Source organism: Coturnix japonica, chromosome 3, assembly GCF_054131305.1.
Source record: "Coturnix japonica strain WE chromosome 3, WE-NBRP24, whole genome shotgun sequence".
Taxonomy (NCBI): Eukaryota; Metazoa; Chordata; class Aves; order Galliformes; family Phasianidae; genus Coturnix; species Coturnix japonica.
The window spans coordinates 7859145-7874106 of NC_140665.1; the positions used below are offsets into that span (position 1 = coordinate 7859145).

The 14962-nt window shown below is 35.7% G+C and overlaps 1 protein-coding gene across 7 annotated transcripts in view; it reads left to right on the top strand.

Annotated features, from left to right (window-relative positions):
- The window catches only part of EML6 (EMAP like 6), a 101757-nt gene that overhangs the window by 41496 nt on the left and 45299 nt on the right, over positions 1-14962 (top strand). For all 7 annotated transcript variants that reach the window (XR_014944378.1, XM_015856711.3, XM_015856712.3 and 4 more), the window contains exons 7-13: positions 764-965; positions 5747-5884; positions 7790-8046; positions 9513-9725; positions 10600-10767; positions 11285-11391; positions 14808-14926. Coding sequence is in view for 6 of the 7 variants with exons in the window: in XM_015856711.3 (XP_015712197.2) it covers positions 764-965; positions 5747-5884; positions 7790-8046; positions 9513-9725; positions 10600-10767; positions 11285-11391; positions 14808-14926 (1204 nt within the window). In the remaining variant the exon portion in view is untranslated. The remainder of the gene's footprint in view (positions 1-763; positions 966-5746; positions 5885-7789; positions 8047-9512; positions 9726-10599; positions 10768-11284; positions 11392-14807; positions 14927-14962) is intronic.

Here is a 14962-nt window from a genome sequence, read left to right on the forward strand (position 1 = left end):
ATGGGGAATAAATTTTTAGTTCATTCACATCTCATAGATCCTAGACCCATTATTGAAACTTCAACATTTCCCATTTTCATGTAATCCATTGAACAGAAGATACAAACCCTGCAAACAGCCAAGCAGCAAGTGCTGTCAGTTCATTAATCTTTTGGTTTAAAGTATTCAGCTAGGGTAACAAAACCAAATTCAGCTCTTATTGCCACTGAATGACTTTACTTTTTGAGTGTTCTTCCTGAATGTTTACTACCAGATTTCCCTACTTTAAAAGCAAATTTATTTATTTATGTATTTGTTTTTAACAGTCAGTTTGGATACAAATAGGGAAGGGAGATTGTTTGTAATTTAAGATCATCGTTAAACTTTTATTCACTGACTTATTTAGATATGCAAAAATGTAAAGTGCTGGAAAAAGAATAAATAAAGCTTCAGAAGCAGGAATCTTACCTATTCTAAAATTTTTGTCTTTAAATCGTGTCTTATTTTTATTTAAATTCTCAAGATGTAAGCAAAGCAGTATCTGATCCCTTGACAGACAGACAGCAGGGATGTTGAGACAGCATTTTCCCAGAACTGAATTCTCTCTTTTCCTGTGTAATGGAGATAACAGAACTGTTTTGAGATTCAAACAACTGTGATATAAGGCTTGTTTTGAAAACATGATGGTTTTGGTAAATCAACTCTTGAAGTCTCTGTGATCTTCACTGTACTGTCATTTTGTCTTGAAAATTGCCATTAATCTGAAATTATTCTGTCCCATCAGGTTTGTCCATCCGAAGTGTCTGTTGGAAAGCAGACAGGCTTTTAGCAGGGACACAGGACAGTGAAATATTTGAGGTGCTAGTAAGAGAAAGAGATAAACCCATGCTGATTATGCAGGGTCATTGTGAAGGGGAGCTGTGGGCCCTGGCAGTCCATCCAAAGAAGCCTTTAGCAGTCACAGGCAGTGATGATCGGTCTGTACGGTAAGGCTAGATCTTGTGTTTTTTTAATATGTTTAATCACGTACATATCATTTTTATCCAGTTTCAATTTGATGTATTTGTAAATGATTTATATTTTTGCCTCATGTTAAGAGTCCCATAAGGCAACATTCCCCTCCCACCCCCACTTTCTTTTTCATTAGCAGCTTTTCTTTCTCTTTTTCAGCCCTTATATGTGGGCTTCACACATCATGCAAAAGTAATCAGAACTTGTGTTCAGATACTCATGTTTAGCACATGCTGGAGTACTCTGCTTTAAGTACTTCTTACTGTTCTGAACAACAGTTTTAATTCTAAATCTGACAGTGACCTTCTGCTTCTCATCAGTTAGTACCATACAAACATCAAAAATCCTGAACACCTTTGGATCAGGTTTTACGCAGCAGGTGTCTGAGCCAGCCCATGAGTGTTTAGAAAATTTAATCTAAACCCTAGATTTTAATTCAATTTTTTAATCCCCAAGGCTGGATTACTCTGTTGAAGAACATCTTTCAGGTGTTCACTTGTAGCAGCTGCACCTCAAGTCTTGGATAGCAGTGATTTGAACCTTTGTACACATATTGGTTTTGGTGAAGTCAAAGGTGTTTCTTCTTCCTGTTGAGTTTGACCAATTGAGAAACTGATGAAAAACTTATGCATTTTTTTACTCTTTGTAAAACTTACTGTAAAGCATGGAAGTTAAGCTGTGATGCTAGCCATACTGATAGCAATCCCAAACCCACACAGCTGTTTTCTGTTGTCTCATCTGGACATAAACAGTACCCACTGTGTCTAATTACTTACCCGAGACTAAAGGGAGTCAGCAAAACTTCTCTCAGCCTTCTGTTTCACATACAAGGAAAGATATCTGTCAAAACTGGATTGACTTTTGGGAAACCAGACTTTATTATGGTGGTTTCCTGAGACTTTCCTCAATTCTTTGTTTTCTCAGTCCCTGAAGACCTACAGTGCACACTGTACAGTTCATAGCAGTGTGGTTTCTCAAGCTCTGTTTTTCCAGGGGTTTCTCTTGACTCCACTGTCCTAATTTCTAACCTTTCCACTCTCCAACCCTACATCAAATGGGTAATAACTGACTTTCATCTTACATAGACAATTTGGTCACATATTTTCAAATCAACCCTCGGATGTTACCAAGCATTTTCAGTTTTGATGGACCACTAGTCAAGTTATTTCAGAAACATAACAATGGATTCCACCGTTTGGACTTGCTTTAGTTTTCTGTCATACAGAGAGCTTCAAATTTATGCTCCTTCAAATCTGCCATTCTGGATTCACATTTGCCTCGAAGCTTGATGGTCAGTTGGAGTTTCATTTTTCTTTCCTTTGCTTTCTACATTTTTACTTGTATGGCTTCCTATTCCTGGCTATTCCTCATCTCTTTCTAATCAATTGTGAAACCAATGAAACTCCACAGAGCCACTGTGATCACATTATCTGCATGTTTCCTACACGTTAGCAACATTTCAGTTTGTAAAATGCAGGAATGGTCTCTTCTGCTTGGAATTTTCTGCACAGTTTTATAGGCAAGCAAAAATAGATGCTGACTGTATTCTGGTGGAATGTGAGCCTGTTCCCAAACAAGAGCTGTGATGCTGAGATTAGTGTAGTGCTGATCTCATGCTAAGATTATGGACTTATCTTGGACTCATCTTGTCTTCGCTTGGTAGGACCAGTGTGGTTTGAAGCTGGGTAATGTGTTGTGGTGTACCTGAGACAAACTTGTGCCTATCTATGAAAGGCTGTTAAGGCATGTTCTCTGTGCACAGAATCTTGTTGAGTGTTGTTCTTATGATTACTACTGCTGCTCTACTGCTGCCTTTGAACATAACCATTCTTAAAATGTGCATTTATTAACACTGCAGGTAGTCTTCTGTGCTTCTATACATTCATTTAGGCCTTTAGGCTCTAGAGAATGAGGGATTTGAATTCCAGCTCAGGCAGTGATACTTTTTTTTTTTAGCGTTCTAATGCTGCATATGAGGAATTCCAGAGAAATATAAAAATTCTTGTGTGTTTTTAGTGACACAAAACATGCACAAAAGGATTTTTCCTATTTTTTTTTTTTCATTATATTTTTTGATCCGCAGGCTTAGGCTGATTGCATGGTCTTAGCCACAAAAACAAAGAAAAAATAAACAAATAATTTTGGAATGGAAAGATAATTCTACTGGTAAAAAGATTTTCTGCAATGGAAAGAGATTATCAGTCCCAAACAATAAAGAACAATTGTGGTAGGGAAATTAAGCACCTTGTGCTTGTTTGCCTAGAAAGTTCATGCATTCCTAGCAATGTCAGGTGAGTTTTAGTAACGATTTTGCATTGACAGGAGTATTTCTATATTGCCTTTTCCTTTATTGCATTATTTTCCTATTAGTTGAATAGAATATAGATCTAAATTGTTTTACAAATAAAATTATCTAGTGGGCTAGATTATGTTGTCATGTCTAAGTGATGTGTTTGAATGAAAAAGACTTCTGCATGGTGAAGAGGAATTTCTCTCTAGATTTTCCCTAGCACAGCTGAGGGAAGATTGTCCAGATACAGGATTTCTACACTTAAAGCATCAGTGTCCTGTCAATTAGGAATGCTGCTTGCTTCATCTTTCTTATTGGCAGGAACCAGGAAAAAGCATCAGCCTCATCTGAATACTAATGGAGGCATAAAGAATGATCTATTACAGTTGTTCAGTGCAATTAATGCATGTCTTTTTATAACACAGCAGCATAATATCTAGCTGCAGGACCACAAGTAGCTGATGTTGTGGCAGAACATCTCTGCTCTGCTGCCTGTCTTTCTTGAAAGATTTATTCCTGCATTTCTAGAAAGACTAATGCAGAGTCTTATTTTTATACAAATTATTTTGAATGAATATGTCTCTGATTTATTTGTTTATTTACTAGTTCAGTGTTTTTCTGCCAGAGAATGAAACAAGCCAGCATTAAAGTTTCTGCCATCAGTACTGGCTGTTTCTGAAGACAAAGAAGTTTCTAGTAAACCTCTTTGAGAGGCTGTAAACAGTATGTTCACCAATAAACAATAAACTCATGTGACAGGTATGTGACAGAAAGTACTGGAATATTTACTAATGAAGTGTTTCATGAGCCTATTAGAGCTTCTGAAACTCAGACATTTAAACAAATGCAGAGGAAAGTTACTGAGCAATGGTGAAAACACATCCTTGACTTCTTGGAAAATAGGAGCAACTTTTATACAGAAGTGGTTTATTTTTCAGCTCTTTCAAAAACAAAATGCAGAAGATTTTGCCAGAAAAGATTACCTTCCTTAATTTCATACTCAAATCCAGGCTTTTCATCTCTGAGTTGTGCATACAAATGCTTGCATGTGTGCAAAATTATTATTTTTATTAAAAATGAAAATGTAGTATCTGGAATTATCCTCGCATTAAAGTTTGGGGTTTTGGTTGCTTCTTATTAAGAAGATTGAATTATTCATCTTGCACTGCCATTTATTGCAATTATGTTCCTAATGTAAGTGATTCATGTGGAGGCAAGTTTTGGAGACATACTGTCCTGCTGTTTCTCTTGCAAGCTATTTTCTTACTGGTTCTGTTCTCCCTTGCATGGCTCCTAAGAATCTTGCATCTGATTCCTGCTTCTTTTTTATCTTTGAAAACAGTTCTTGCATTCCACATCTATTTTTCACCAGGAACTTGTACTTGCTATTCTTTCACAGAGGCACCTTTTCAAGCTTTTTCTCATCCTTGAATTCTCTGAGACTAAGAGAGAGCCAGCACCATTCAGGGGCATTAATTCTGGATCTACCCTAACAACATTAACTGGATAAGTCCCAAAGAGTTTCTGACTGAAAAGAAATGCTGAGTTGACAGGGTACCATCCTTTCTCAATACAGGTAGTCAAATGCTGTATTTCTACAAAGTCTATCAAACTCAATCACTTTTCTCTCCTTTTACTCACACTTCGAGGCTGCATCTAAGCTGTGATCATAAGCTTCCTTCTTTTTGAGCTATATTCATGTTCTGTTTATCCTATTTGTTTTAGTTCCAACATGATCCGTCAACATAAATTTTTCCCCTTCTTTGATGTTTATCCTAGTGATGCATTTTTGGAAGAAACGCTATCCCTTCCCAGCCTTTGTTTCACCAAGGTGTAGAAGTTAAACTCTTCTAGTCTTTTTCAATATGATACAGCCTAGATTCTCTTGATCATCCTAATAATCCTTCACTGCATCTGTTCCTGTTTTTATTCAGAGTTCTTGGAAAACTTTGTAACGAACATGTTAGTTGAAATGACTATATGTTGTGTGCTATTGTTTTTATATACCTGGAATAGCACCCAGGACACATTTTAGAATCAAACTTCCTTTTCCTTGTCTGTAACTCGCTCGTGGGTCATAGTCATTTTGTACTTGAAAGAATACTGTGACATCTTGCTTCTTTTTGTTACTTCCCCTTGTTCCAAGTTCATGGCACAATGTGCCGTCTAAATACTATCTGGCAGATTCTGACAACAGGCAGTCAGTGTTTTTCTCTTCCAAATCTGATAAGCAGTTTTGAGATTTTAAAAACTGCTTAGCTGTAAGTCTGTTGGCTCAAGTCAGTGAAAATATCTTTGTTCCATAGTTGGAAGGGATCTCAGTGCATTATAAAATCTTAGCATAACGTGTGTATGCAAATGGAGCATTACCAATTCAGTTACACCTTTCATTTTCACACCTGATAATATTGAAATACGGTGGAGTTAGGAAGAAGTTGCTACTGCTTTCAATTTCCTTTGATGCAGGCTATGGAGTCTTGCTGACCATGCCTTGATAGCTCGCTGTAATATGGAAGAAGCAGTGCGGAGTGTGTCATTCAGTCCTGATGGATCACAGTTGGCACTTGGTATGAAAGATGGCTCCTTCATTGTTCTTAGAGTAAGGTGAGAAAATATGGCATTAATTTCTCATGTTGGTTTTTCTTTTTTGTTTTTTTTCTAAGTAACTCAAAACGATTTTATAAAGCCATTTATTCCTATTCATCAGAAAATGAAAGTGAACAGAAGAGAGTAAAAATTGACGGTATCCTTCCATAATATTACTTGCTGTAGTTTGGCAGTGAGAAGCAAAACTATGCTTTATTCAAGTCATAAGATCACCTCACAGTAACAAGACTGATAAAGTTTATTTATTCTGAAATTATGCAGATATTTAGCGAGATGCATGTAACAGCAATAACACAGTTTTGGGAGGAATCTCACTGATCATATTTCTGCCACATACAAGAACAGGCAGTATCAAAATTATCAATGATTGGGCATTTAATTTAAAAAACTTTGAACATCTAGCTTATAAGAGAGAAAAGCATGGAATTCATGGAATATTTTTGTTTAGAATCATTTATACTCAGTGACATAATTTTTTCTCATTTTCTTCTGAGTTCTTGGCCATAGGAGACCCTTCTTTGTAGCAGTATTTCCCACTATGGAATAGTTATATTTCAGGTTTTCAGAAGGAAGGTAGAGCTAACAGATTTTATTTGTTTCTTTTTGTTTTGGCCAAAATGTATTTAAAAGAAAAAAAATGGCTGTGAGTAAATAAGTATTTTTCCAACTAATTTTCCCCTGTCATTGACATTTTGGAGCTCCACCATTTTAAAGGCAGTTTCTAAAGAAAATATATTTCATCTTTTTTTTTTTTTTTTAAGAATTATGATCATCTGTAATATTAACCTTTCAATTCATTCCAGTCTCCCAAGAGCCCCTATCTGTCTCCAGTAATGGATGATTCTGTATTACAGTTCTGTGAATCTGCATTTTTAAGAAACTTTAACAAAATTTACTGTTTCTTAAACGGATTTGAGCCTTTCCATAAATTTGATGCTTCTTGCAGGAATTGAGGCAGAAATTGGGCAAAGTGTTGAAGAAAAGTAAAATGGAAAGTAACCAAGGCACGACATTCGAAGCAGACTCTTCCTCAAAAAATTACCCTACAACCCAAATGTATGATCTGGAATGAGTTATCTTCATAAATCCAAAGTTTATGGCAATAGGACAATCTTCATCATTCAGTCAACACAGGGAAAGATGTGTATTTCAGTTTAGTACTAATTTATTCATCATATCCAAAGAGTTTGGGAAGCCTTCTTGCAAATTCTTTGTCTGCTTTCATGAGAATTGCAGATTGGGGTTCCTTGTAGGGTCTCTATTTCCAGAGAAATTGGGTTTGTATCAATTATAATTTGGATAGGGGAGAGTTTTTCAGAAGATGAGACTGCATAGCATTCTTGATTTTTTTATTTTTTTTTTAAATTTGTAATTATTATTATTTCTTCAAAGCTTCATGCAAAGAATCATCACTTGTCTGATTTTTAGGTCTGCTGGGTCCCCAAATACTGTAGCTAGCTGGTCATAGCATGGGGGAGTAATCATATCTAGTTTTACCAGTTTAATTCATAGCCACTAATCTGTTTGTCTGTCTCCCCAGAAGAGTCAGTGTGGAGAAACAGGTATCTCCCAAAGACAATTCTAATATGTTCTTGTGAGGTATGATAATCACTCCTTAATGGAAGTCTTTTTCAACTTACTGTTAAAAAAAGCCACAATTGGTCTAGTTGAGAGTACGCCACTTCCACAGCAAAATTAGGAGAGTGGAATAAAAGGTGTCATTGATAGGTTGTTTCTGTTTTTCACTTTAAATATGTGCTTATAGTCCAGGAATGCAGTAGGAGCTTATTTTGTGAAATCTATTTCTCTTGTGCAAGTTACCTATCACCATACTTGTCTTAAATATTTATAGGCTGCATGTTCAGAAGTTTACAGACACATTTTCACTATTGGTTTTTGCAGAGACATGACAGAGGTAGTTCATATTAAAGACCGAAAAGAAGTAATCCATGAAATGAAATTCTCACCCGATGGCTCTTACCTTGCTGTGGGTTCTAATGATGGCCCCGTGGATATCTATGCAGTTGCTCAGCGATACAAAAAAATAGGAGAATGCAACAAATCTTCTAGTTTTATTACTCATATTGACTGGTCTGTGGATAGTAAATTCCTGCAAACCAATGATGGCGCAGGAGAGAGACTGTTCTACAAGATGCCGTGTAAGTTTACAAATATGAACATGGAATGAACAAGTGAATTTCTGTGTTGATCTGAAGTAAACAATACAAATACCATCTATATAGTGCATTTGCAAGCAGATTTTTGTGACTGGGACTTACAGAATATTATAGTTCATTTTTTACACCCATATTAGCAGTGTGGGTATCCACCTTCAGGTTAGTTTAAGTAAAAGCTGTCTCTCCATTTATATTTGGACAAATTGTATACTTTTATGTTGCAAACTTTTACAGGTTGACTCACTTAAGAACTAAGTTTTGTTTCACAGGTAACTAGTAAAGCACTTTATTTCCTGTTGCATTTCCGTCATGATGAATGATTACCGTATTAGTGATTGGAATGTTTTAAAGAATTTAATTAGTAAAAACAGAAAAACCTGTTTCAGTGTTAAAACTTGTTAGTGGAAACTATGTTCATACTGTCACTGCTATACTTTGGCAGCGTAATTGAATACTTCAACCTCATTTCTTCCCTTTATCTTCTCCTCTTCAGCACACGTGAATAAATGCAGAATACACGGACTTTAAGAAATGATGATGGCTTTGATGACTATTAATGAGTAGTGCATAGATAAACCCCCAGGCATATCAAATTAATCCAATCCATCACATATTTAGAATGAGAATCTTTAGCTTTAGGTTAAAAAGCCTGAGGTAGTCTAACCAAGAAATCCACTGAGCTGTGCATTTCTGATAGCTTTGTATCATTCTAGGATGAAAGCTAAAGCAGCTCTCTATTTTTAGCAGTTATGAAAACAAACAAACAAAAATACAATTAATTTCAATTGTGGCTTGTACATTTTCTTTGGCCTAGCTATTAAAGTTAGAATCGTGCTTGAACCCAACACCTGACCCAGTTTAATATTAATACTGCTATATTAATACTGCTAGTAATATTTTTGTCATGAAGCAAATCATGTACATAAAATGTTCATCACCAGTTACATTCATCTTCCTAGCATGCACAAAACATGAAAAAAATACTTACTCAAATAGCACTCAGATTTATCACAAAGTCAGACTATATCCAGTAAATTATAAAGCACTCTGTAAGTGAAAAGTACCACAGAATGATTCATTGAGTAAATATACAAAGTTCAGTGACATTATGTGATTAAGGCAAACAGTTGCTAAATATCTTGCACATGTAGGAACACAAACACATGCTTTGTGTTGAAGGCATTTCTTTTGTAGAAGTGATGTGGAATGATTGCATTTTTACCCTTTTATATGTTTTTAGCATGTTTGTGTGCAGCTGTGTTAGAACATGTAGGATATGTGATGTCCTCAAATGCCACAAATGTAAGACTATACTTGTTTAAAGAAAGCTGCGAGTCTTTTCAATTTATTGAGGTTAATGTCTGATCCCAAGAATATGAAGGTAAATGTGATGGGAAATAAAAGGAGTTTTACTGAAAAACAAACAATACTCACTTGTGTATTTTCAGCTGGTAAGCATCTAACTAACAAAGATGATATCAAAGGAATTCATTGGGCCTCATGGACCTGTGTGATAGGATCTGAAGTAAATGGTATTTGGCCAAAGTACACAAATGTGACAGATGTCAACTCTGTGGATGGTAATTACAACAGCTCAGTGCTAGTGACCGGGGATGATTTTGGATTGGTTAAGTTATTCAGATTTCCATGCTTAAGGAAAGGTAAGACAGTATTTTGCATTTCTGAAGAACACAGTGTTTGTTGGTAGTTCCACAGTAGTTTATTTTCTGATAATGGCTGGCATTAGATTCAGGTATATAATTCAAATTTCAGTGTGGACAACTCACAATTAGTTTTGCTGGACAGAATGAAGGGATTTTAACTTTTGTATTTAACAGTTTCCTGCCAGTGTATTTGTTTGAATTCCGCTGAGAACATACAGTTTAACCATGCAAATATTCTGATAGTACCTTGTCATCCAAATTTATGACAGTAACAGTTTCACAAACCTCAGCAGGGTTTTGCTGTCTCTTCATATGTATCAGTGTAGCTCTGGATGAATTATTTCTGTTTCTAGTAGACTGTAATTTATTTTTTAACATAGTTTTTTTCCTTGATATCTACACTGTACTACATATAAAGTAAACACACCTGAAAGTAATGACTTTCACTTTCCACGATAGTCCATGTTTATGTTGCAATCAGTATATTTTCTGATGCTGCACTTGAATTATTTTGTATTAGCATGTGTATAATTCATGTGAGCATTAATGGCTGTAAGTATAAAAAACTAACCCTATCTGAACAGTTATATGTCTGTTTAGATACAGATACTTCTTGCCAAGGTTTAATTATTTTCCTGAAAACTGATGTAAAAAATGTATTTCTTGAGGTATTTTATGCCATTTATTTGTCTACAATTATTAAGTAGTATCAGAATAAATATCAAAGCAGGCATTTAAGTATTTTTGTAACTTTCATTTCTGTTTCCCAGGAGAAATTAGAGCCTGTTTCTGTTAAAAGTCTAACTTCATTAGCTTTCTTAGTTGGTTTTCTTTATTCTTTTATATGAGCAGTTCTATTTTTGCCTTTTAGGAGCTAAATTTAGGAAATATGTTGGCCATTCAGCACATGTAACCAATGTTCGATGGTCCCATGATTTTCAGTGGGTTTTAAGTACAGGAGGTGCTGATCACTCTGTTTTTCAGTGGCAATTTATTCCAGAAGGGATAACAAATGGCATCCTCGAAACAGCTCCGCAAGGTAAAAATGGTGTTTTCTGAATTATTTGTGGAATAAAAACAACAGGGAATGCAGCAGTGATGAAACAGCTTTTACTGAATTGAGAAAAGAGTTTTATTTTGATTCCTTGGAATGCGCTATACTTAAAGGCCACATAAACTTCAAATGTCAGTGACTGAAAATTTTCTTCCCTTTGATAAAAGGGCAAAAAATCAGTCAGTACCTGCAGAATTGGCAAAATTTGTTACAGCAAATGTTCTTAAATACAGATCACACTGGAATTTCTGATTTACCATTTTCACACGATCCCTCCAAAACCTGTTAAGAAGGCATAACTACTTAGTTATTCTCCTCCCCTCTGCCACCATCCCAGGCACTGAGAAAGGAGAAACAGAAATTAAACCTGACACATTCAGTCATCTCATATGATACTTATAATCTGCTTTTGATTCCAAAGTTGTTGAGTACTAATAAACAGTAATAAAACTGTATTTCCTTGTAATTAGATGTCTGCTATATATTGATTATTTTTACGCAGAGGGTGGCATTGATTCATACAGTGAAGAATCAGATTCAGATTTATCTGATGTGCCAGAGTTAGATTCTGACATTGAACAAGAAGCTCAAATCAACTATGATCGTCAGGTGAGTCAAAATTAATACACTGTGCCAATTATCTGACAAGTTATCATAAGTATTTAGTAAGGATAAGTAAAATAGGTTTCCAGCTAGTTCATCAGCCTGCTCTAAGAAGATTATTTTGACAGTATTCAACTGATTACGCAACCAATATACATAAAAACAGAGATGCAGATGAGAATTTACAAGGGCTTAAGCATATCTATATATACAGTATATACTGAAATAAGGAATATGGCTTACAGAGCAAAGTCAGACACTTTGCAAGAGTGAATTGCTATCCTCATTCCCTTGGTACGTGTTAGAAAAGACCATTCTGTCCTATTAAATTGAGAAACATAATTTGTAAAATAGAGATCATGGATTTTTTTCTGTGATTTCCTCATATTTAAAGCAAAGTAATCCTCTTAATGAGTATAAAGCCTGCATAATTACATTTATTTGTGACAGATTCTTCTTAATTTCCAATGAAAAAACTTCCAGTAGTTAAAATAACTCTGGTTTATAAGATCTAAATAAAACTGATCTCTAATGGTCACTTAGGACACTTTATTTCTTTCCTGTCTTCAGTACAACTGTGTTCTAAGGTGAATGTCAGTAGATTGCTTCCATGCAAGAAGGACAAAATCAAATGACTATTCTTTTCTACCTTATTTTTTTTCCCAGGAATTGTAGTACGCCACTTCACTCTTTCATCTGTTCTTTCAATGTCAATTTATGAGAACTGTTCTATTATTGGTTATTATTTTGATTAAAATAAAATTCTAATGACTGTCCTTTCAGCTTTAATTTTTAAAGTGCTTAAAATTCTATTAAGTTTTAATGGAATGTCACAGAATATTTTACTTTTCGTATTGAGCATAAGATTGGTTCTGCTTTGGCCAGCATGACTAAGCATTATTTAGAATCTTTTGATTGCTTCCATAAAAAGGAGGAGCAAAATAGAGTTTGAAGTTGTCCGATTCAGATCCATTTATTTACAAAGTCGAAACACAATCTTGTTTCTTAATGAAGCCCTATTTCAGATACATCGGTTAATATCTTTATTTCAAGCTGTACATAGTGAATAAAAAAAAAAGCCCTCTCTGTTCCTCTTCTCTTGTGATCATACTCCCAGTGCTTCTCTTGCTTTTTCCTTGGATTTCTTGTGGTTTCTCTTTGGAGATTACTTTATCAACTTCTGAGCTTGCCCTTGAATGTCTTTTCCACAGAGAAATGCAGTTCTTTTCACTTGAGCTCTACCCTTACTGAAAAATATTTTGTTACATAGCTTAGCTTCTGCCTGGATTTATATGAGCTATGTGTTTTGTATAATGTGTTCTGTATGACAGAAGTGTTGTTACATTCATCCTGACTAAAAAGCATCTCTTACGCCCTTCAGTTCTGAGGAAGTACTGGGATGTTGCTGTCATGCTCGTGCCTGACCATGTACTCTGCTGATCCAGACCTATGGACTGTCTTGGTTCTTGGTTTGATTTTGGACCTGCTTTGTCATATTTGCCAGTGTCTGGCAATCACTAGTCTGTGGCTGGATGAGAACCTGTAGTCAGTTACAGTAACTATCTCATCGCCATCTCTATATTAGAGATATATCTATATTCTGACTTGCTGACTCTGTGTGCCGACTTGACCTTCCATCTGCTTGGTTGCTATGGGCTTGTCTGGCACTCAGGACTTGGCTGATCTTCATGATACTGAATGCTTCACAATCACTGATAGTTGTAACAGTCTATGATGTGGAAGGGTGCTGTTATCTTTGTTGTGAAGGCAAGGGAACATCAACATCAAATTCTGCTCTCTCTCCTGCTTTCTCTCTCTCTCTCCTGGTTTTGGTTTCTCCTTTTAAAATACCTGGGGCCTGATTTTTGGAAGCCATTATTGTGAGGAGATCATTATTTGTCACCTTGACATGTTACCTGAGCAATTGCAATGGTGAAAGGTCAGAACTTTACAGCCCAGACATAATATCATGCTGTGTACCCCAAGGGTGCAAAATGTGCAATAAGCTTGGTTCAAGTTAGTTCGAGTCTCTTAATGGATGACATGGAGTTGCTTCTGGAATGTTGACAGGTCACTTCTCACATTCCATGCCTTAGTAAAGGACTATCCTTTGTCTTTTCTCAGCATTTTATAGATTCTGAATTAAGTGGCTCAGATCCCTCAGCCAACAGCTTATTTTGCCTTTTTGTTATGGAAGTTCATTGTGTTTGCCAAATGAAACAGGTTTTTCCAGATTTTCTCCCCAGCCTTTCTTTTAATCCAGAACTGTCTGGTGTACTTGTCCCAGCCTCCTCCTTCTTATTCTCTCTCTGCATGCAAATCAGACTGCATCCTCCTCCACACTATGTGTCAAAAAGAACATCTGGAAATAAAAACTGAAAATTAAAAAAAAAAAATAGATTTAGGCAGTCTCACATTAGAGCATTGCACTTTTTTTTTCTCTGATTTTGTGGCTAAAGCAGTGTAGGGATAGAACCTATCTCTAGAATATCTAATATCTTAGATATTGAGATGTATTAAAAACCAATAATCCTTAATTCTTGTTCATTAGCAACATTCACTGAAGAGCAAAGGTAAGCTGTCACTCCGGACAAAGTACAGTCCATATGAGTGGCAGATGAAATGTGTTAAGGTTCTACTTAGCTACCACTATCAAAAACTCATCTCAACTTATATGAACATTTTCCTTGTAAAAATTCAGCATGCTGGCTTTGCAGTCAGATACAGCTCTGTGGCGCTAACAATTTAATTGTCCTTTGTGGAAAATGAAAGAAACAACACATCATGTATATACAGAAAAGAAAAAAAATCAAAGCTTTATCTCCGTGTCGTAACAAACACCATTTAATGCCTCAGTTTTCAAGAGGCTTCAAACATCAGCAGCAATCCCACATAGTTTCAGAATTCCTGAAAGATTTTAATGCATGGTATTTGTGTCCATAGCATTATTTATAGAGATTCTCCTTTGTGATTTTAGATATATTGGAAAATCACTTAGGTACTGTTGGGCACTGTGTATTTAATCATGATATCTAGGCAGAATTAGTTCATTATGTTCAGCTCTGAGTACATATACTGAAGTACATTTGAAGTTAAAAAGATGTTCAGGGACTTAACAGTTTCAGTCAGTGTTGTGAATCCTTTCCACTAACAGACTATGGAATCTTGTAAAAGTGTGCTCTGCTCCAAAATAATGCCATGTCCTTCATGTGTCAGGAGACTCCACTGTCTAGAATGCATTTTATCATCACTAGGGCTTCTGTAGGAACAAATAGTGACTTCCTCGTTGTTGTAACTACTGAACATCGCATTAGCAGTGTATGAAGTTGTAATACTTGCATGAAATGGTTTCTTTCTTGCATGTACACAAATATTCAGAAACATTAGGAGCTGTGTCATTAACGTTGACAATTATTCTTCAGGTTTACAAAGAAGACCTACCTCAGCTGAAACAACAAAGTAAAGAGAAAAACCATTCTGTTCCCTTCCTTAAAAGAGAACGAGCGCCTGAGGACAGCCTAAAATTGCAGTTCATACATGGGTAGAGCAATATTAAATAATGCTTTCTTTTCCTTTT